This window comes from Trichechus manatus, unplaced genomic scaffold, assembly GCF_000243295.1.
Source record: "Trichechus manatus latirostris isolate Lorelei unplaced genomic scaffold, TriManLat1.0 scaffold00052, whole genome shotgun sequence".
NCBI classification, from domain to species: Eukaryota; Metazoa; Chordata; class Mammalia; order Sirenia; family Trichechidae; genus Trichechus; species Trichechus manatus.
Window position 1 is genome coordinate 3,188,833 of NW_004443988.1, and position 22,551 is coordinate 3,211,383.

The following is a 22,551-nucleotide window of genomic DNA, read 5'->3' on the forward strand; positions in this document are numbered from 1 at the left end:
CATGAGGCAGGTTCTAATTTTCACCCCCATTTTATATGGAACAAAGCTGAAGCACAAAGAGGATATATAGTTTATCCAAGTTCATATGACCACTAAGCAATAAGAGCTGGACTAGGAATGTACAAAGTTTGATTCTTGAGTACACTCTTTTAAACTTTTATTTCTCTAAGGCAGAGCCACACAACTAAAAAAGTATTGACCAAAAAGTCACAGATCATGCCTAATCATAAAAGTTCCAGTGGTTTGGAAAATGACTACAGATTTACTGTGTACATGTGGATATCACCAATAAATATACAGACACTTCCAGGTCAGACCTTTGAGACTGAAATACAAACCACAAAATCTGTGCTTTCCCACCTGGCCTTGGTGGGGAACAGATGTTAAATATCCTAAGCTGGTCATCTGAGATCCAAGTTATATGGCAGGAAATGCTAGAAATTTATCTCTGAGTCAATGCCATCCTTTCAAGTACTTTATCTTTTTCCCTACCTTCATTAACCTAAGACTGAGGCATTTCTTCAGCAATTTGCTATTCCTGCTATACTCCTTTTGGAGGAAAAAAATGCATATGTGTCTGTGGTGTGGAAGAATATGAAGTGAGACAAGCATTCTTGGTAACAGCAAGCTATGCAGAGTTAAGTTAATAGATCTAATACTGATGCCCCTTCTGTCATTTTAGTTGGATGAAGCTCATCCTCTAGTAGATTCCTTAAGAAGCACTCATGGGAACAATATTCCATGATTTACTACATCTTGGTAATAGTTTATCTATTACCCTTACATATGAAGATCAGAATGGTTGGATATATAATTCTTAGCTAATTTTTTTTCCTTGAGTATCTTAAATATATTATTTTATTATCTTCTGTCAAAAAGATTGGTGTCCAGGATCACAACAGAGGGTTCTGGACACAGCTGGAGAAGGATGGAGAACAAAATGCTAACTCACAAAAAAAAGACCAGATTTACTGGCCTAAAGGAGACTGGAGAAACCCCGAGAGTATGGCCCCCAGACACCCTTTTAGCTCAGTGGTGAAGTCATCTCCGAGGTTCACCATTCAGCCGGGGAGTGGACAGCCCCATAAAACCAAATAGGACTAATGAGGTACAGCAGTCCAGGGACAAGGGCCAGAAGGCAGAAGGGGACAGGGAAGCTGGTGATAGGGAACCCAAGGTTGAATAAGGATAGTGTTGATGTGTTGTGAGGTTGTTAACCATTGTCATAGGGCAACATGTGTACTAACTGTTAAATGAGAAACTATTTTGTTCTGTAAGCCTTCATCTTAAGTGAGAATAGCAGCACAATCAGAAGAGCGTAGTTGATGTCACTGAACTGTGCATGTAGAAATTTTTGAAATGGTGTATCTTTGGCTATGTGTATTTTCACCAAAAAAAAAAAAAAAGGTCGAGAAGGGAGAGGGTTGATATGTTGTGGGGTTGTTAACCAATGTCATAAAACAATATGTGTACTACTGTTTCATGAGAAACTATTTGTTCTGTAAGCCCTCATCTGAAGTACAATTAAAAAAAAAAGAACAAAAAAACATTGGTGAAAAGCTTGACAGCAATCTGATTTTCTTTCCTTTGACTTGTTATTTTTGCCTAGATATTTTTAAAAAATTTTTTTTTCCTTCAAAGTGCAGTAACTTTACTACAATGTGTCTCGGTCATTCTAGATCAATTCTCTCAGGTATTCAATGTGCCCTTTAAAGATGTAGTTTTATATCATCTCTAACTTAGGAAAGTTTTCTTGATTTTTAGATTTAAGTACATTCTGTTCCACTGCATTTTTTTCTTTTGGAGAATTCCTATTATACAAAATGTTAGGTTTTCTTTGCCTATTTTCTATATTTTTCATTTTCTCTCAAACCCTCTTCATCTTTCTTCTATTCATTCTGATTTTTAATATTTTCACCATCTATTTGTCTTAAGTCATTATCAATTATGTTTATTCATGCTTATGTTTTTTCTACTTTAGTCTCCATTTCTAAATATTTCTCTAATTCTTTCCTGACAACCTTTATTTCTGATTTTTTACGTTATTCTTTCACACTTTATTTTCCCATCCATACTTGCACTTCCATCACACAATAATTATTTCTTTATAACTCTGACATCTCATTAGCCCAACATTATTTTCAAGACAAGATTAATTCTTTATAATCTCTGGAGCTGATTCTGATAAGTTAAGATTTTTTTGGTAAACCCCAGAGCAACCAATAAGAAAAAACTAAAAAAAAAAAAAAAAAAAAGGAGTGAAGAAATTAAAATGCTACACTGGAAATTACTCAATGCAAAGGAAAACAGTAAAGGAGCAAGTAGAGGAACAAAAAAGACATCAGACATATAAAAACAAAAAGTTAAGTGGCACGTGTAAAACCAACTGTATCAATAATAACATTAAATGTGAATGGATTAAGCAATCTCAATCAAAAGGCAGAGACTGTCAGACTGTATCAAAAAAAAAAGATCCAACTATATAGGATCTCTGCAGGTGACAATTCAGATTCAAAAATACAAATAGACTGAAAGTACAACAGGAATATATATCATGAAAACAGCAACCACAAAAAAGCTAAAATGGCTATACAAATTACAGAGAAAATATTATATAAAAGGAAAAAATGTTTCTGGAGATAAAAAGGGACATTTAATAATGGTAAAAGGGTGACTTCATGAAGAAGATATAACAATTATAAACACATATGCACCTAATAACAAAGAAAGAACAAAAATACATTAAATAAAATCTGACAGAAATGAAGGGAGAAACAGACAATTCAACAACAATAATTGGAGACTTCAATACCCCACTCTTAACAACTAGAGGGTCAATAAGGAAATAAAAGACAAGAACAACACTATAATCCTGACCTTACAAACACTGACAGAACATTCCACCGAACAAGAGCAAAATATACATTCTTCTCAAGTACATATGGAACATTCTCCAAGGCACACCATATGCTAGGACACAAAATAAGCCTCAAAAAATTGAAAAGAATAGAAATAATACAAAGGAGTTCTCCAACTAAAAGGAATGAAGTTAGAAATTAATAAACAAGAAATTTGGGAAACTCACAAACAGGTGGAATTAAACAACATACCAATAACCAAAGGGAAATTAGAAAATACTTTTCAGATGAATGAAAATGAAGAAACGTTTCAAAACATATGGAATATATCTAAAGCTGTGATGAGAAGGAAAGTTATACCTGTAAATACCTATATTAAGAAAGAAAAAAAGATCTCAAATCAAAAAGTCAAACTTCCAATTAAAACACTAGAAAAAGAGCAAACTAAACATAAGGGAAACAGAAAGAAAGAAATAATACAGATTTCAGTATATTAACTACGCAAAGGCATTCGACTATGTGGATCGTAACAAATCATGGACAACACTGCGAAGAAAAGGAATTCCAAAAACTTAATTGTGCCCATAAGGAACCTGTATATAGAACAAAAGGCAGTCATTCAAATAGAACAAGGGGATACTACGTGGTTTAAAGTCAGGAAAGGTGTGCGTCAGGGTTGTATCCTTTCATCATACTTATTCAATCTATATGCTGAGCAAATAATCTGAGAAGGTGGACTGTATGAAGAAGAACAGGGCATCAGGATTAGAGGAAGACGCATTAACAACCTGCAATATGCAGATGACACAACGTTGCTTGCTGTAGTGAAGGGAACCTGAAGTATTTACTGATGAAGATCAAAGACTACAGCCTTCAGTATGGATTACACCTTAACAGAAAGAAAACAAAAATCCTCACAACTGGACCAACAAGCAACATCACAATAAAGGGAGAAAAGATTGACCATGTCAGGGATTTCATTTCACTTGGATCCACAATCAACGTCCATGGAAGCAGCAGCAGGAAATCAAATGACGTACTGCATTTGGCAAATCTGCTGCAAAAGACCTCTTTAAAGTGTAAAAAGCAAAGACGTCACTTTGAGGACTAAGGTGCACTTGACCCAAGACATGATACTTTCAACTGCCTCATATGCATGCAAAAGCTGGACAATGAATAAGGAAGACCGAAGAAGAACTGATGCCTTTGAATTATGGTGCTGAACATACCATGGAATGCCAGAAGAATGAACAAATCTGTCTTGGAAGAGATACAGCTACAATGCTCCTTAGAAGCAAGGATAGCAAAACTTCATTTCACATACTCTGGACATGTTATCAAGGGGGACCAGTCCCTGAAGAAAGACATGATGCCTGGTAGAGTAGAGGGTCAGTGAAAAAGAGGAAGACCCTCAAGAGATAGACTGACACAGTGGCTGCAACAATAGGCCCAAACATAGCAATGACTGTGAGGATGGTGCAGGACAGGGCAGTGTTTCATTCTGTTATGCATGGGGTCACTATGAGTCAGAACCGACTCAACAGCACCCAACAAAAACATAGCAGAAACTAATGAAATTGAGAATAGAGAAAATTAATGTAAACAAGGGCTGGTTCTTTGAAAAGATCAACAAAATTGACAAATCTTTCAGTAGATTGACCAAGAAAAAAAGAGAGAAGGCATTTTCAAATTACTAGCATCAGAAATGAAACAAGGTACAATACTACCACCCTTACAGATACGAAAAGGATTATGAAGATGTTATGGATTGAACTGTGTCCCCAGAAAGTTTATGTTGAAGGCCTAATCTCTGTTACCTGTGAATGTGACCTTGTTTGGAATAAGGTCTTTGAAGATGTCATTGGTTAATTAACATAAGGTCCTATGGTGAGAAAGAGACACAGACAGAGATAAAATGGCCATGTGATAACAGAGTTATGCTGCAGTGGTGAGCCAAGAAACTCCTGGAGCTACCAGAAGCTGAGAGAGAAAAGAAAGGATCTTCCCGTACAGCTTTAAGAGAGAACATGGCCCTGCCAACATCCTGAATTCAGACTACTAGCTATCAGAACTGTGAGACAATAAATTTCTGTTGTTTAAAGCCACCTACTTTGTGTTATTTTTGTGGCAGCTCTAGGAAACACAAAGAATACTATAAACAGTTGTTTTCTAATATATTATATAAAATAGATGAAATGGGTAAATTCCTAGAAAGACACAAACTAGCAAAACTGACTCAAGAAGAAATCGGCAATCTAAATACACTTATAACAAGTGAAGAGTTTGAATTAGTAACCAAAAAGCTACCCACAAAGAAAAGTCCAGGATCAGATGGTTTCACAGCTGAATTCTATCAAAAATTTAAATGATTAATACCAATTCTTCACAAATCCTTCCCAAAAATAGAAAGAAACACTATCCAACTCATTCTATGAGGCCCACATTACCAGATGCCAAAGCCAAACAAATACACCATAAGAAAAAAAACTACAGACCAATAAGTCTTATGAATACAGACACAAAAATCCTCAACAAAATACCAGCAAGTCAAATCCAGCAACATACAAAAAGAATTAGACATCATGATCAAGTGTGACTTATCCCAGGAATGCAAAGGTAGTTTAATATCCAAATATCAATTATTATATCGTATCAATAGAACTAAAAAAGCAAAATCACACGAACAACAACAGATGCAGAAAAAGCATTTGACAAAACCCAATACCCTGTCACAATAAAAATGCTCAACAGACTAGGAATAAAAGGGAACTTCCTCAACCTGATAAAGGCAATCTATGAAAAACCCACAGCTCACATGCCTGGAACTCAGGTGGTGCAGTGGTTAAGAGCGCAGCTGCTAACCAGAAGGCTGGCAGTTCAAATCCACAAACTGCTCTTTGGAAACCCCATGAGGCAGTTCTTCTCTGTCCTATAGGGTCACTATGAGTCAGAATCGACTTGACAGCAACTTTTTGTTGTTGTTGTTGTTGACACCATACTTAATGGTGAAAGTCTGGATGCTTTCCACCTAAGATCAGGAACAAGACAAGGATATCTGCTCTCATCACTTATATTCAATATTGTACTAGTGGTTCTAGCCATGGCAATTAGCAAGAAGAAATAAAAGGGGTCCAAATTAGAAAGAAGGAAGTAAATGTATGTCTGTTTACAGATAACATAATCTTCCACATGGCATATCCTAAGGAATTTACTAAAAAACTATTATAACTAATAAGCAAGATAAGCACAGTTGCAGGATACAATATCAAAATACAGAAATCAGTTGTATCAGCAACAAACAATTCGAAAAGAAAATTAAGAAAACAATTCCACCTATAAAAGCATCAAAACTGATCTACATATACAATGCCATCCCCATCATAATCCCAGCTGACTTCTTTGTAAAAACTGACAAGCTGATTCTAAACTTCGTATTGAATTGTAAGAAACCCAGAATAGCCCAGACAATCTTGAAAAAACAAGAACAAATTAGGAGGGCTCAAGCTTTCCGATTTTAAACCTTACTACAAAGCAACGGTAATCAAGACAATGTGGTACAGTAAGTTCTCAGGTTAAGGAGGTCTGATTTACAGACAACTTCACCATGCCCTTCAATGTTATGTAAATCTGCCCTCACTTTGAAATGACTAAACCAACTCCTACTCCCAACAAATTCTTCATCACAATCACCTTCACTTGCTGCACGTGCAGCTTTTAAAGTACTGAAAAGGCTTCAGGCCTTTTTCTTGCAGTAAACCAAGGCTAAGTAAGAACCATATGCACCTGTTTAGGCTTCCCTACAAATCTGACTTAAAAAACAGACTCAGGAACAGACTTTGTTCATAACCCAGGGACTGCCTGTACTAGCATAAGGATAGACATATAGATCAATGGAATAGAGAAATAAACTCATGCGTCTATGGTCAACTGAGTTTTGACAAGAATGCCAGGACAATTAATTCAATGAGGAAAGAAGAGCCTTTCTCAACAAATGGTATTGGGACAACTGGAATCCATATGCAAAAAAATGAAGTTGGATCCTTACTTCAGACAATGTAGAAGAATTAATTAAAATGGATTAAAGGCTTCAATAAAAAAGCTCAAAATATAAAACTCTTAGAAGAAAGTGTAACAGTGTATCTTCATAATCTCAGCATTGGAATTGGATTGTTACATGTGACACCAAAAGCACAAGCAACAAAAGAAAAATAAATTGGACTTCATAAAAACTAAAACATCTATGCTTCAAAAGACACTATTAAAAAAATGAAAACACAACCCACAGAATCGGAGAAAATATTTCAAAATCATATACCTGATAAAAGACTTGTTTCTAAAATAAATGTATTAAAAAAAAAAAACTCTTACAACTTAATAATAAAATGAGAAATAACTCAATTAAAAAACTGGCTAAGGATGGCTACTATCACTGAACATAGAATCTTTGATTAAAAGCAGAAAAATGCAGAAAAGAATTTCAAATTCTCATGGACTCTAGACTTCCTGGAGCCATAAAGGTTAGATGAACCCTGGAAATCACTGCCCTGAGATAATCTCTAAACCTTAAACCAAAAACATCCCCTGACAATAAATCTAACTAGGGACGTGAAGGACTTATACAATGAAAACTATAAAACACTGCTGAAAGAGATTAAAGAAGACTTAAGTAAATGGAAAGATATCCCATGTTCATGGATTGGAAGACTTAATATTGTTAAGATGTCAATACCACCCCAAGTGATCTACAGATTCAACACAATCCTGATCAAAATTTTAAACAGCCTTCTTTAGAGAAATGGGAACCCCAATTCTCAACTTTATATGGAGTGGCAGGAGGCCCCAAACAGCTAAAGCAATGTTGAAAGAGAAGAACAAAGTAGGAAGACTCATACTTCCTCATTTTAAAACATACCACACAGCTACAGTAATCAAAACAGCCTGGTACTGGTATAACAATAAGTACATAGACCAGTGGAATAGAACTGAGAGTCCAGAAATAAACCCACACGTCTATGGTCAACTGATTTTTTGACAAGAGTGTTAAGCCCATTCGATGGGGAAGGAAGAGTCTCTTCAATAAATGGTGTGGGGAAAATTGGATTTCCACATGCAGAAAAACAAAACAGGATCCTTGCCTCACACCATACATAAAAACAAATTCATAACAGATTAAGAATCTAAATGTGCAAACTAAAACCATAAAATTCTTAGAAGAATAAACACAGGCAACGATGTTAGGCTTAGCTTTCAACAATGAATTATCTAATATAATAACAAAAGCACAAATAGCAAAAGACAAAATAAATAAACAGGACCTCATAAAAATTAAAAACTTTTGTTCATCAAAAGAATTTACCAAAAAAAGTGAAAGGACAAGCTACTGACTTGGAGAATATCCAACAAGAATCTAATAACCAAAATAGATATAAAACTTTGACAGCTTAACAACAAAAAGACAAATAACCCAATCATAAAATGGGCAAAGGACTTAACAGACATTTCACCAAAGAGGATATTGAAATGGCCACCCACCACACGGAAAGATGCTCAGCGTCATTAGCCATTGGAGAGATGCCAAGTCAAAACCACAATGAGATACAATTTCACTCCCATTAGAATGGCTAAAACACACACACACAGACATACACACACAAAACAAAATAACAAATGCTGGAGAGGATGTGGGGAAAGCGGAATCCTTCTACATTACTGGTGGGAACGCAAAATGGTATAGCCATTGTGGAAAACAGTCTGGCAGTTCCTCAAAAAACTAACAACAGAACCACCATATGCTCCAGCAATTCCACTGCTAGGAATATACCCAAAAGACCTGAAAGCAGAGACTCAAAAAGAGACTTGTACACTAATGTTCACTGCAGCACTATTCACAACAGCCAAATGGTGGAAACAACCTAAACGTCCATCAACAGATGAATGGATAAACAAAATGTGGTACGTACATACAATGGAATACTAGTCAGTAGGAAAAATGAAGTCTTGATACATGCTGCAGTGTGGATGGAGCTTAAAGACACTAATGTTGAGTGGAATAAACCAATCACAAAAGGGCAAATATTGTATTACCTCACTTACATAAAAAGACAAGAAAAGGCAAACGTACAGAGAGCAAAGTTTATTAGTGGTTACCAGGGGCAGGAGGGAGGGCTGCACAGCCAATTATTGTAATTGCTGTCAGTAAGTTGTACATCTGTAAAAAGCCGAACTGGTTTTAAAAAAAAAAAAAAAAAATCCCCTGAAGTCTCCTTAAAACCAAGCAATAATTTAGCTTAACTGGTAAAAAATGTCTGCCTTGAGCATTATGCTCTTTTAAGAACTATCTATATGGGATCAAACTGACAACAGCAACTTGAAAGATTAGACAGGAACCTTAGGGGGCAGTGAATTTATGTTAATGGGGGAGGAACAACTCAGAAAAGGAGGGTGAGAATGGTTGTAAAACTCAAAGAATATAATCAGCATCACTAAATGGCACATGTAGAAACTACTGAACTAGTGTATGTTTTGCTGTGTATATTCTCAACAACAAAATAAATTTTTTTTTAAAATGGGCTAAGGATCTGAATAGACATTTCTTTAAAAAAGATATACAAAGCACAAAAAAAGCACGTAAGATGTTCAACATCATTAGTCATCACAGAATACAAATCAAAAGCATGGTAAGATACCACTTTACACTCACTAAGATGGATGGAATCAAAAAGTCAGATAATAACAAGTGCTGACAAGGATGTGAAGAAACTGGAACACTCGTACACTACTGGTGAAAATGTAAAATGATGCCACCACTTTGGGAATATGGCAGTTCCCCAAACAGTTGAACAGAGTTAACCAATGCTAGATATATACCCAAGAGAATGAAAACACATGTCCACACCAAAACTTACAAATGGTCACAGCAGCATTATTCATAATAGCCAAAAGTTGGAACCAACCCAAATGTCCATCAACTAATCCATGGATAAACAAAATGTGGTATATATCAATTAGATATTACTCAGACATAAAAAGGAATGAAGCAGTGATACACACTACCACATAGTTGAACCTAAAACATTATGCTAAAGAGGCAGTAACAGAAAATCCCATGTTATATGATCCCATTTATATGACATGTACAGAATAGGTAAATCTACAGAGACTGAAAATAAATTAGTACTTTCCTCGGGGGGGGGGGCGGGGGTAGTGTAGGAGTTGATAGTTTTTTGAGGTCATGGAAATATTCTAATATTGTGGGTTGCTTAGATTCAATTCTACTAAGAGACTGGAAAGTTGTGTAGCTTTAGGGGAATGTAATTATTAATCAATAAATACTCCAGCAAACAGTGAAACAGGAAGATGATATCACATGTAGGATAATGTGTGGTTTACATTAACTTTACCCAAAGAATTTGGCCTTTGTCCTTGGTTTCTAAGAGATAATCTCTAAAAACTTGGACCCAGTAACCTGTCTTTGATGAGAGAGCAAGACCACATCAAACCTAACAGGTTATGGTGATGAGGCTGACTCTTGGTTAGGTACTGGCCAGACCAGAGGGACCCACCTTATGATACCACCTCATAATGACTGTCTCATGATGACATGGCAAAATCCTCAATAAAAACTCTGGACACTGAAGCTCCATGGGCTTCCTGATTGGTGAAAGACATCAATGCACATGGGAGGGTAGCACATCCCTTTTTGGGACATGGAAGCCCTATGTTGGGAACTCTGTCAGTCACTGCCCTATGGACTTCTTCATTTGTATCCTTTTTGCTGTAATAAAACTGGAATCTTAAGTATAGCACTTTCCATGAGTTTTGTAAGTTGTTCTAGTGAATATCTATTAATGAAGAAAACACAAAGGAGTAGTGGGAGCCAGCAGGTCAGAAATGAGAGGGGTTGGGAACCCCTGAGCTGATATCCTTAGGAGGTAGAGGGAATCCAAATTTGTACCCATCAAGTGAGAAGTGAGGGAGCCCAGGGGGCTCCAGCTGGCATCCTGAAGGGGTAGTGGAAAAACCCGAATCTGTAAACAGAAGGTTAAAAGTGAGGGTGTTGTGGGGACATCCATGCATATGGCTGGAGTCTGAGCTCTTGGGCAGACTTGGCAGTCTGGAGGACTGTGCCCTTTTTCTTGTGAGATCTGACCTAGCTCCTAATGGTTAAGGTCAGAGGAAGAAGGTCTGCAAGTACAGCTGCATGTCAGAACAGAAGTGGTAGAGAAGTGAAAAGTGGAATTTGATTATTCCACTAAGTTAGTGTGGAAAGTGGGGGTTTTGTATCTATCCTTACACATAATAACTATTAATGAATGAAACAGAGACAGAGAGATGCTATTATTCCCTCATTAGCATTAATAGCATCAATATGTATATTCTAATTATAAAGCACTATATTAAACATTATTTATAACTGAAAGCATATACCTTTTTTCCTCTCAAAAACAAAATTTACCTGATATGGCTTCTTCTCGCTGGAGATCTGTGAATATCAAACAGTGTGTTTTCCCTCTTTTTTTGATGAGCTGGTACTAAAAACAAAAAAAAAAGGATAAGAGAAATAAGGAATAATTGATAATATATTAAAGGAGAAGAAACGACTTCTGTTAAATTTTTGAACAGAACCTAGAAGTATCATGTCTACAAGTTTCAAATGCTGTGTGAAAAAGCACAACAAAATAAAAACTTTGTGGTAGTACTGTAAGTTGCAATTAAGCATTTGAAAAGATATTAAATTAAATCTTTCTGACAACGGCTTAGATAAAGATTTCTCAGATATGACACCAAAAGTATAATCTGTAAAAAAAGAGTGTAAATTGGAGTTCAGTAAAATTTTAAACTTCTGTTTTTTGAAAGACTGTTAAAAAAATAAAAAGACAAGCCACAGACAGGGAGAAAATAGTTGCAAATTACATATCTGATAAAGGATTGATATTCAGAATATATAAGTGTAATGGGTTGAATTGTGTCCCCCAAAAATGTGCATCAGCTTGGCCAGGCCATGGTTCCCAGTACTGTGTGGTTGCCCACCATTTTGTGATCTGATGTAATTATCCTATGTGTTGTAAACCCTAACCTCTATAATGTTAACGAGGCAGGATTACAGGCAGCTATGTCAGTGAGGCAGGACTCAATCTATAGAATTAGGTTGTATGTTGAGTCAATCTCTTTGAAGATGCAGAAGAGATAATGAAGCAGAGAGGAGTGGGCCCTCATGCCGCCAAGGAAGAAGCACCGGGAGCGAAGCGTGTCCTTTAGACCCAGGGTCCCCACCCTGAGAAGCTCCTAGACCAGGGGAAGATTAATGACAAGGACCTTCCCCCAGAACTGACAGAGACAGAAAGCCTTCCCCTGGAGCTGGGGCCCTGAATTTGACTTCTAGTCTCCTAGGCTGTAAGAGAATAAATTTCTGCTTGTTAAAGCCATCCACTTGTGGTATTTCTGTTACAGCAGCACTAGATAACAAACCAATGAGGAAATCTCAAAACTCGAAAGTAAGTAAACAAACAACTCAATTTAATAAATAGGCAAAAGATTTGAACAGACACTTCACCAAAGATATACCGCTGGTAAGTAAGCACATGAAAAGATTTTCAGTATCATTGGTCATTAGGAAAATGCACATTAAAACTACAATAAATATCATCGCACACCTATTAAAATTAAATTTAAAAGATTAGTCATACCAAGGGTTGGCATGGATATGGCTCAACTGGATCTCTCATAACACTCTTAGAGAAAATGTAAATGGTACAACCACTTTGGAAAAGATGGCAATTTCTTAGAAAATTAAACATACATCTAATCATAAAATCCAACCATTCTACTACTATTTACCCAAGAAAAATAAGAACATATGTCCACACAAAGACTTATAATGTTCATAACATCTTTATTTTTAACAGACAAAAATCAGAAATAATCCACATGTCTATCAACACATGAATGGATAAACAAATTGTGGTATATTCATACAATGAAATATGCTCCTCAGCAATAAAAAGGAACACACTGTTGTTACATTCAATAACATGAATGAGTCTTAAAATAATTATGTTGAGTGAAAGAAGTCAGATGAAGAGTACATACTGTATAATTCCATTTATATAAATTTTGAGAAAATGCAAACTAATCTACAGTGACAGAAAGCAGATCAGTGGCTGCCTTCGATTGGGAGAAGGGGGACAAGAAATGGCGGAGATAGATTACAAAGAACAGGAGGAAATTTTGGGGGTTGGCAAACGTTTCATTATTGTGACTGTGGTGATGGTTACATGGATAGAAATGTATCAAACTGCAGACTTTAAATATGCACAATGAACTATACTGCAAATATACCTCAAAAAAACTTTTATTAAAAATCAAAAACAATGGTTCATAAGCTTTTTTCTGCCCTAACACACCTCCTCCATTAGTAACAGGACTAGCTGTGACAGGGCAACCCACCTGCAGTAAAGAGATACCTGTGTACTTGTGCAGCAAAGCCTGTGGTGAGATAACACTGATGTACCCTTATATCTGAGAGTCAATCATTGTTTTAGAACATAAGATTTTAAGTCAAAAGACCTAAGTTCTTCCTTGAAAGCATTATGCTAAGTGAAAGAAGCCAGCCATAAAAGTTCACATATTGTATAATTCCATTTATGTGAAATGTAGAGAATAGATCAATCTATAGAGACAGAAATTAAATTAGTGGCTGTCAAGGACTGGGGGGAAGAGGAAATAGGAATGATGGAAATGTTTCTGGAATTAGATAGCGGTGATGATGGTAAAACCTTGTGAATATACAGAACAACGACTGAATTGTACATTTTAAAATGGTGAATTTTGTGGTATGTGAATTACATCTCCATTTTTTTTTAATTGGAAGGGATTAATTTCCCAAGAGCTGGAAAAAGGTCAACAAAACAGTACATGTGGAATTGATGCTTTGTCATTAGATTTAGCAACACTAAGATACACTTTTTCCTTCTTAAACAATAAATTAAAAACCTAGGTTATTAACCAAGCTGCAGCTCTGTACCACTACTTTTACGACTTTGGTTAGGTTACTAGGTTAGGTTATTCTGCCCTACAAAACTACTGTAAATGAAAGTGCTCAATAAATTATAAAGTAATACAAAAGTATAAGCAATATTTATTATCAAATTTAAGGGTCTATAAATAAAATGTACATGCTGTATGATTCAATGTTAGTACTCTGTATTTTAACCTTCTTTCAGTTGAGTGTGTAAGAAGTATATGCAGGAAAATATATAAAGAATCCACGAGGCTTCATTCTTCTAAATTAAGCAATGTTAATTTTTTAAAAGGAGTGGAGAAGAATAAGCTACTCGACTACAGGAAGGAAAGAAGTTATTTAGAGTTTCCTACCTATTGGAGGTGCTTGATATCGATCCACTGTTTTTCTCTGTCTCAAATTATACGGTCTATCATTTTCTTCTCCTTCTGCCTCTTCAACTTCTATATCTCCATCCTCCTCTTGAGATTCTAGTTTCCCACACACAAAAGGAAAAAAGGCATTGTCTTCATCCACAAGTACTGGTTCACTCTATAACTGAATATTTACATTTTATCTTTTACTCTTTCTACACAGATGACATTTAAAAGTGTCAATATTTTATGGTACAGCATAAATCAATATAATTAAAAACCAACCTAAATAGCTGTAAAAGAAAATGTCTTTCCTACCAATTATCAGCACAGTTCTTTGTTAAATAAACCAGTGTGGTCATATTTGATCTCCTGATATACTTAGGACTTTCAATTTCTTTGGTCATGAAAAGCAATAACAAACGATGATTCAAAACTTTCCAGACTACAGCAAACCTCAATCAATGCCCAATTAATCACTGAATAAGGTTACTAGTCAAATGTCCACTGGTAGTTCAAAAAAATATGCTTACAAACTAATTACTAATGTTACAGCAAGAGCAATTTTTGGTGGGAATATAATGGTCTGTTAGGCTTGTTAACAACAGTTAAATATGGATTAATTATATTTGGGCAGGAAAAGGTAGGTAGGAATTATAAGGGCATATGAAATAGACTTCTAGGGTATTGATAATAGTACATTTCTTGACATAAGTGATCACTTCATAATTTACTTGGCTGTACACTTAAGATTTATGTACATTATGATTCATTTTTTTAAAGTTACTTTTTAAAAAGTAGTTTGGCTATAGCTATGATCTGATATCTACTTGCAGGTTACAATTAAATAGTTTGATGAAAATGCATAGGCATATGATTTCCAAATGCTATATATTTTATGAGTATCGTTTTAGTCACAAGAATTATTGAAGTAACACAGTCATCATATTAAGGCATAAGAAAAAATTTTAAAACTGCCAGTGATGTTGAGTGAAGTAGGAAACTAAAAATATAAGCAAAGGATTTCACATTTTACTCATGACATCTGAAACCCTATTCTAAGTTTTGAAAAAAATTTTATCATTATGTTGTAGAGAAAATCAGCCAATACAATATTATTTACCTAAATAATACTTTAGATTATTTGCCTCAACATAAGTTTCTTAAACCTTCAAAAATTATGAAAAAAGCTTGCACAATAGCACACTATTTATCATGGGAAGAAATTCTGAACATGGAGTATCTACTTTGGAAACTCTACAAAGGTGTTCGGTTAATGAAAAGGCAAAGATCACATTATAAAGCTGTCTCACCTATACTGAATTTCTCCAAAGGAAACAATACAGAGGTTCTAGCTGTAACAACAATAATATTTGCTCAATAAAATATCTGCATTAGAAATTATCGATTTTTCGAAATTTGCTAATTACATATTACAGAATTTGAGAAATAAACCCATTCTTCTCCATCTAAACTACACAAATAGTGGCAACTAGTAAAATTTCCTAGTAACATACCCTGAATTAACAATATACCAAATATTTTGAAAATCCATTTCAATAAAAAAGACGAACAGCTACAGAATTAAATCCTCTACATGTACTGGTCACCAGTTTATAATTCTCAGGGCCACTGTGCTCCTCTAATGTTCCCAGTTATAGCCCTACAAATTCAATCTGGTTTCTTAGGTTGAGAACCCAGACAGGCCTCAAAAGAAAACAGCACAACCCTTACTCCTCCACTAGTTTTAGAGGTCCCCCTTTCTCTAAACTTCACCATTCACTCCCGAGTCCATAAATAAATTTGGTATTCAAATAATCCGAGACTCAGAGGCTATGGACAGCAAAACAACCTTCCAGTTATAAGATACCTAAGCATAAAAGAAACCTCACCTAACAAGCAAATTTGCCCATGGCAAATGTCACACCAGATTAGGTCACTTAAGTACAGTCATGCGCTACATAAAGTCCGTTTGGACAATGTCCAATGGCATATACATCCATGGTCCCATAAGGTTATAACAGAGTTCAGAAATCCCAATCGGAGAATGGGACATAGTGGACATACGCAGACGTAGAAAACACAGCAGCTTACCGATGCAACGCGTGTATCTCATGTATATATTACCTTGCCAAATACATCAGCTGAAATACAGTACTGTATGCGTACAGTATCTTGGCTATTTAGTCAATACAGATACACTATGGTATCCCATATAGCTTTGCTAAGTATATACAAGCAGTCCCTGGGTTATGAACAAGATCTGTCCCAAGTCTGTCTTTAAGTCGTATTTGTAGGTAAGTCAGAACAGGTACATATGGTTCTTATTAAGTGTCAGTCAAATGTTTGTTTTAGTACACAGCATATATTTTACCTTTCTATGCATATAAAGCACTTAAGAAACACTGCCAAACCATGCCATGTTTTCATGAGCATCACAAAGTAGCGTGTTCGTTATTACAAACTACTATATTTAACTCAAATATTTAATATAAATAGGCTTTATGGCAGTCTGTTCTTAAGTATAAGCTATCTGTAAGTTGGATTTTCATAACCCGGGAACTGCCTGTAAGACAGTGTTCGCACAACGTTGAAATCACATAATGTCCTATTTCATAGAACATATCATGGATGTTTAGTGATGCATGACTGTATTACCAATGACTAGTAATAAGATACATTAAATAACAATGTATAATGTATAGTTAAAAGCATTTTTCCAACTGAAAGAAATAAAAACTCAGAACCCCTGCTCAATATAATTTCAAGTTATATATTATAGACCTCAAAAGCTAAAAATCACCCACCCAGCAATATTATGTACATACTACTTGTAATATTTTTCTTCCCTCCCACCTGAACTTCCCAATATTTATTTCATAAGGTGCTTTACCAACCTTCTTCTTCACCCTCAGTAGAAACTTCATGATGATTTTGTATACCATAGGTATTTCTTCTTAGTGACTTTCTTCGCCTCTTCACTCTTGAATACATATCCATATTTTCCTTTTAAAGACAGAAATCTGTCAAATACTTAACACAGCATTTATTCCCTGTGACAAATATACTGTCTTAGAAGAAGTACAACCAGAATGCTCCTTAGAAGCAAGGATGGCAAGACTACGTCTCACATATTTTGGACATGTTACGAGGCGGGATCAGTGCCTGGAGAAGGACATCATGCTTGGTTAAGCAGAGGGTCAGCAAAAAAGAGGAAGACCCTCAACAGGATGGACTGACACAGTGGCTGCAACAATGGGCTCAAGCATAACAATTGTGAGGATGGCACAGGACTGGGCAATGTTTCATTCTGCTGTGCATACGGTCGCTACAAGTGACCCGACAGTACCTAACAACAACAAATATACTGAACTCAATGGGTTACACCCACACTCAATAAAACTTACTGAGCATCTATTTGCAAGGCACAGATTCATGAAAAAGGAGCTAACTGAACTCAATAAATTTAAGGGACAAAAGAAAATAAATTTTAAAAAATATTGAAAACTTTAAAACATACAATGCCAGGGACATACTCTCCCTCTCCCTCAAGCAAATCACATCCTAGTAGGCAGCAGTAAAACAAGTCACAGGTAACTATAACAAAAAGTAAAACAAATTAAATAACATAAAAAAAGACACATGACAGGGAACACAACAGAGAGTCTCTGATGGAGCAGGAGAAAGTGTGGAACAGAACTCAAATTCATGTAAAAAGACCAGATTAATGGTCTGACTGAGACTGAAGGAACCCCCGAAGCCACGGCCCCCAAACCCTGTTAACCCAGAATTAAAACCATTCACGAAGCCTGCTCTTCAGACAAAGATTAGACTGGACTATAAAACATAAAATACTACTCATTAAGAGTGTGCTTCTTAGTCCAAGCAGATACATGAGACCAGATGGGTGGCTCCTGTCCGGAGGAAAGATAAGAAGGCAGGATAGGACAGGAGCTGACTGGCTGGACACAGGAAACCCGTGGTGGAAAGGGGGAGTGTGCTGTCACATTATACGGATTGCAACTAGTTTCACATAACAATATGTGTATAAATTTTTGTATGAGAAATCAACTTGAGCTATAAACTTTCACCTAAAGCACAATTTAAAAAAAAAAAAGACACAAAATATTCTAAAACTCAAAGAGCTGACACTTCTCTTGTTACAAGGTTTCAAATGAACCTTGAAACAAATGATGAATTACATCAGTCGCTAACCAAAGTATTAATAAGAGGAAAAGGTATGGGCAAGAAGGATTTGCTACACTTGGGCAATGGTGTATGACAAGATAAAGTTGAAGCCAGATTATGAAAGTCAAGGTATTTTTAATTAATTAGGTACCCAATAAAAAAACCATTGAAAGTTCAAATCAGGTAAGTGACAAAATCAGAGCTGGACTTTAAGATCACTCATCTGTAAAAGTGTAGTCTTCAGGGGCAGGTTGTGGCAAGTGAGGTATGAATAAAAGAAGAAACAAAGTAATAAAATCCCAAATGAAACTGAAAAAGAAGAGGAAGAAACAAGTATGTTAATCCTATAAAATCCAACTGCTGTTCACTTTCCTTTTGAATTCCTCAATCTAAATAAAAAAATACTTGCAAAGGACACACTCACGAATTCTGTATCTGTCCACATTCGAAGTCGCTCAACTTCTCCTGATCGACGATTCCGTCTGATGTTAATGTTGTCCATTTCCTGTAGTACAGCTTCAGCAGTACTACAATCATATAAGAAAAGTAGGGTTTAAACAATGATGGGATCATGCAGTGCATTATACATGTAAAAGAGTTCTTCATCACAGCATAATTAAATCATCTCTGATGTGTAACTGTACATAACATCCCAAATTAAATATCTCTGTTATAACCAGCATCAATCAGAAGACAATGCCTGATTTAAAATACAGAACCAGAAAACTGAATAGGACAAAAATGCTATCAACAGCCTGAGCACTTGATTTGCAAAAAAGAAACAAAAATTTTTTGGAACAGCTTTACTTGGTAACAACTTTCAACATCTTCTACCTGAATTTATTAATTAAAATAGAACCTACGAAATATATGAAACCCTGGCAGCACAGTGATTAACAGCTACGCTGTTAACCAAAAGGTTGGCAGTTTGAATCCACCAGGCACTCCCTGGAAACCGTATGGGGCAGTTCCACTCTGTCCTATAGGGTTGCTATGAGTCAGAATCAACTCGATGGCAACAGGGATGAAATTTAAGATTTTTGCTTATAAGGCTTCAAATAAATAAATCCATAATGACACTACAAATAATTGACTACCAGATTCACTGCACTGACAAAAAAAATAACTAATTCAGTCTTCTAATTGAAAGACGGTGTTAACTGTACAGAATAACAGGATTTGTAAAACATTTAAAGCCAATATAAGGTTAGCTGAACAGATATTTTCAGAAAATAGAGTAGAATACTCACATCCATAAAACATATACTAGTATCTCAGCAAATTTTATTTATCTTTTTAACATTTATATAGAATTTACTATGTGCCTAGACACTGATCTAAGTATTAACAAATAGTAACTAATCCCCAAATCTGACATGACCACTATCGTGTATAATTTCCTCTCCTGTCAAATAGGGATTACACTGACCTACCTCTCCAGGGTGTTGTAAGGATTAAGTAGGATGATGAATTATTTGAGAAAAATAAAGTTTCAATGGATGAAGATACTGAGCAGTTTGCTACTCACTAAGCTAAATGACTCAATCCCACATATCCACTCTCAAAATACCATCAATTCAAAATCTTGACTAAACAAACTACTACTTACTACATATCAATACTTGAACTTCATGTTGTTTGAAAATTGTCAAAAACACAAATGTTTAATGAGCAAACATCAAAGAACTTAGCAGCGAGGACAAAATAAAATTACTTTTTATATTATGTAATTATGCACAAGGGCTTAAAAGTGATGAAAATTTAGCTATTATACAAATTGTATCAAAATCTAGTAAACTGACTAAAAACTGACAAACATTGCTAACCATTGTTAACTCAAATTAAGTTTTAAAAGAACTGTATCTATTGCTATATCAGCGCTTCAGTTATTTTGAAAAATATAACTCTACTGAGGCGGGTGGGCAGGAGTGGGAAAGGAGAACTCAATGGTTCTGTTAAAGGTGATGGCATAATTTGGGAATGGATTAAGGTGCTGGCTGAACAACATGATAAACATAATTAATGTCATTAAACTGTACATGTGAAGATTACTGAAATATCAAATATTTTATTACATATATATTTACCGCAATAAAAAAGGGTTAGGCATACACACACACACACACACACACACACACACACACACACACATGTATATGTAATCCTTGGTTGCAGAGTGGTTAAGCACTTCGCTGTTAAGCAAAAGGTCAGCGGTTCAAACCCACCAGCCGCTCCTGCTGCCATAAAAATTACAGTCTTGGAAATCCTATAGGGCAGCTCTACTCTGTTCTATAGGGTCACTACGAGTCAGAATTGACTGAACAGCACATAACAACTGTGTGTGTATGTGCATGCATGTATGTATTTATACACACACACATAAAATTATAACTATATGTATGTGCGTGCGTGTATACAGACATATATATAAAACTGGTTTTCAAAACTCAATTAAATGAGATTGCTTACTGAATAAACATTCATACCTATTTACTAGTTGATCAAATAACAAACTCTGGTTCACGCTTTCAAATCTGTTTTTCCTGGAACGACAACTTTTTCTGACTTCCATGTCACCATTTATACAAGAAAGATCTCCATCACCCTTCTTTTCCCCGCGAAGAGGGTGGCTTCGAAGGGCTATAAGAAGAGAGATACATCCATTTCAAAGTACAGAGTACCAAAAAAAAAAAGGAAAAAAAATCAATAAATTACTTTTAAAAGACTAAAAAAGTTGAATATAACCACTTAAATCTACATTTAATATTCAATAATCTAAAATTTCTATAACTGTTTTACAATCTGTTACAATAATTTAAATTATTTCAGTTGTGACTGGTATTGTAAAGTTTAATAATTATGTATGTTTTTATTAAAACTGAAATTCAGTCATCTCCAACTGTGTGCTAAGCATACTGTAAAATTACTCTATTTTTCCCCACTTTAATGCTTACTCTAACACCATTATACTAATTTCAATACTAACCAATTCATAACAGAATACTCACATAAGCTACTATGTCCGTTTGGTAATGTAGCACCAGGCTGAGAAGTTAACCTAGAACACAATTATATTTAATATGCAAACACATCAACATTCATTTTAAAAAAGCAAGAAATGTAATATTGCTGAGATCACTTTGTTAAAATGTTAGTAATTTAACATTACCTTTTCAAGAGTAAAGATAAACCTTTTTTTTAAACTCTAAGATTGGTAAGACATACTAGCCAGTTAAGAGTCATTTTATTACTTCAAGAAAAGTTTTAGTAACAGATTATAAACTGAATTTAACTCTGTCTTTGACTCTATAAATTAAAATTCCAATGAAAAGGCTTAAATTTAACATGTACCATAAAATTAACTGATGTCCGAATTAACGATGGTCACAGACTATTGGTTCTGGTTGACAAAATAAAATTCAAACAATAATAAAGTTACTTAACCAATAAGTTGTAAAAGGAAAAAAGCATGTGAACACCAATATAATTCAATGATTTCATCAAAATATTTTATTACACATTCTACACTAATCAACAAAAATCTAACAGATTTCTCAAAACAGTCATTTCATAATTCTCCCTTTCTGACGGAGGAAGATAAATGTAAGTCACTAGGAAGATACTGTAACAGTCATCAAAACATAAAAACTTAAGAAAAAAAGTCATAGTACTCTTCAGTATAATCAGAATGTTCAAAAACAAAAACTTGCTATGTAATAAAAGAGCTGTCAACATAAACTTACAAAGATATTTCTGAAGTAGCCAACAATTATTATTTTCAAAGATAACCAAAAAAATGAAACCCAAACAGAAAGACAGAAAGTAGTAGATATATACAATTAACTTCTGTTCTATGTGGTTTACACAAATTTTTAACTAAACTGTTCTAACATTTTTGGTTACTCCTTCACTCTTCATGTTGAATTACAAATATATATCACAATGCCCCAGGATGACTAAGGGGTATAAACAGAAACTTAAACTATCATGCTTCTTCAGCCTGTCAAAAATAACAACAAAAAACTCTAGCCCCACTACTGCAAGAAACCCAAAGGGGTCTACATAAATGGAAAAACGTACCATGCTCATGGATAGGTAGACTCAACATTGTGAAAATGACAATTCTACCCAA

General features: G+C 35.1%; 1 protein-coding gene across 4 annotated transcripts in view; it reads right to left on the reverse strand.

The window, feature by feature from the left end:
* The window catches only part of ATAD2B (ATPase family AAA domain containing 2B), a 194,784-nt gene that overhangs the window by 128,828 nt on the left and 43,405 nt on the right, over positions 1 to 22,551 (reverse strand). For all 4 annotated transcript variants that reach the window (XR_002824315.1, XM_004377559.2, XM_004377558.2 and 1 more), the window contains exons 3-8: positions 21,428 to 21,477; positions 20,906 to 21,059; positions 18,844 to 18,946; positions 17,129 to 17,237; positions 14,232 to 14,348; positions 11,314 to 11,389 (exon numbers count right to left, since the gene is read on the reverse strand). Coding sequence is in view for 3 of the 4 variants with exons in the window: in XM_004377559.2 (XP_004377616.1) it covers positions 11,314 to 11,389; positions 14,232 to 14,348; positions 17,129 to 17,237; positions 18,844 to 18,946; positions 20,906 to 21,059; positions 21,428 to 21,477 (609 nt within the window). In the remaining variant the exon portion in view is untranslated. The remainder of the gene's footprint in view (positions 1 to 11,313; positions 11,390 to 14,231; positions 14,349 to 17,128; positions 17,238 to 18,843; positions 18,947 to 20,905; positions 21,060 to 21,427; positions 21,478 to 22,551) is intronic.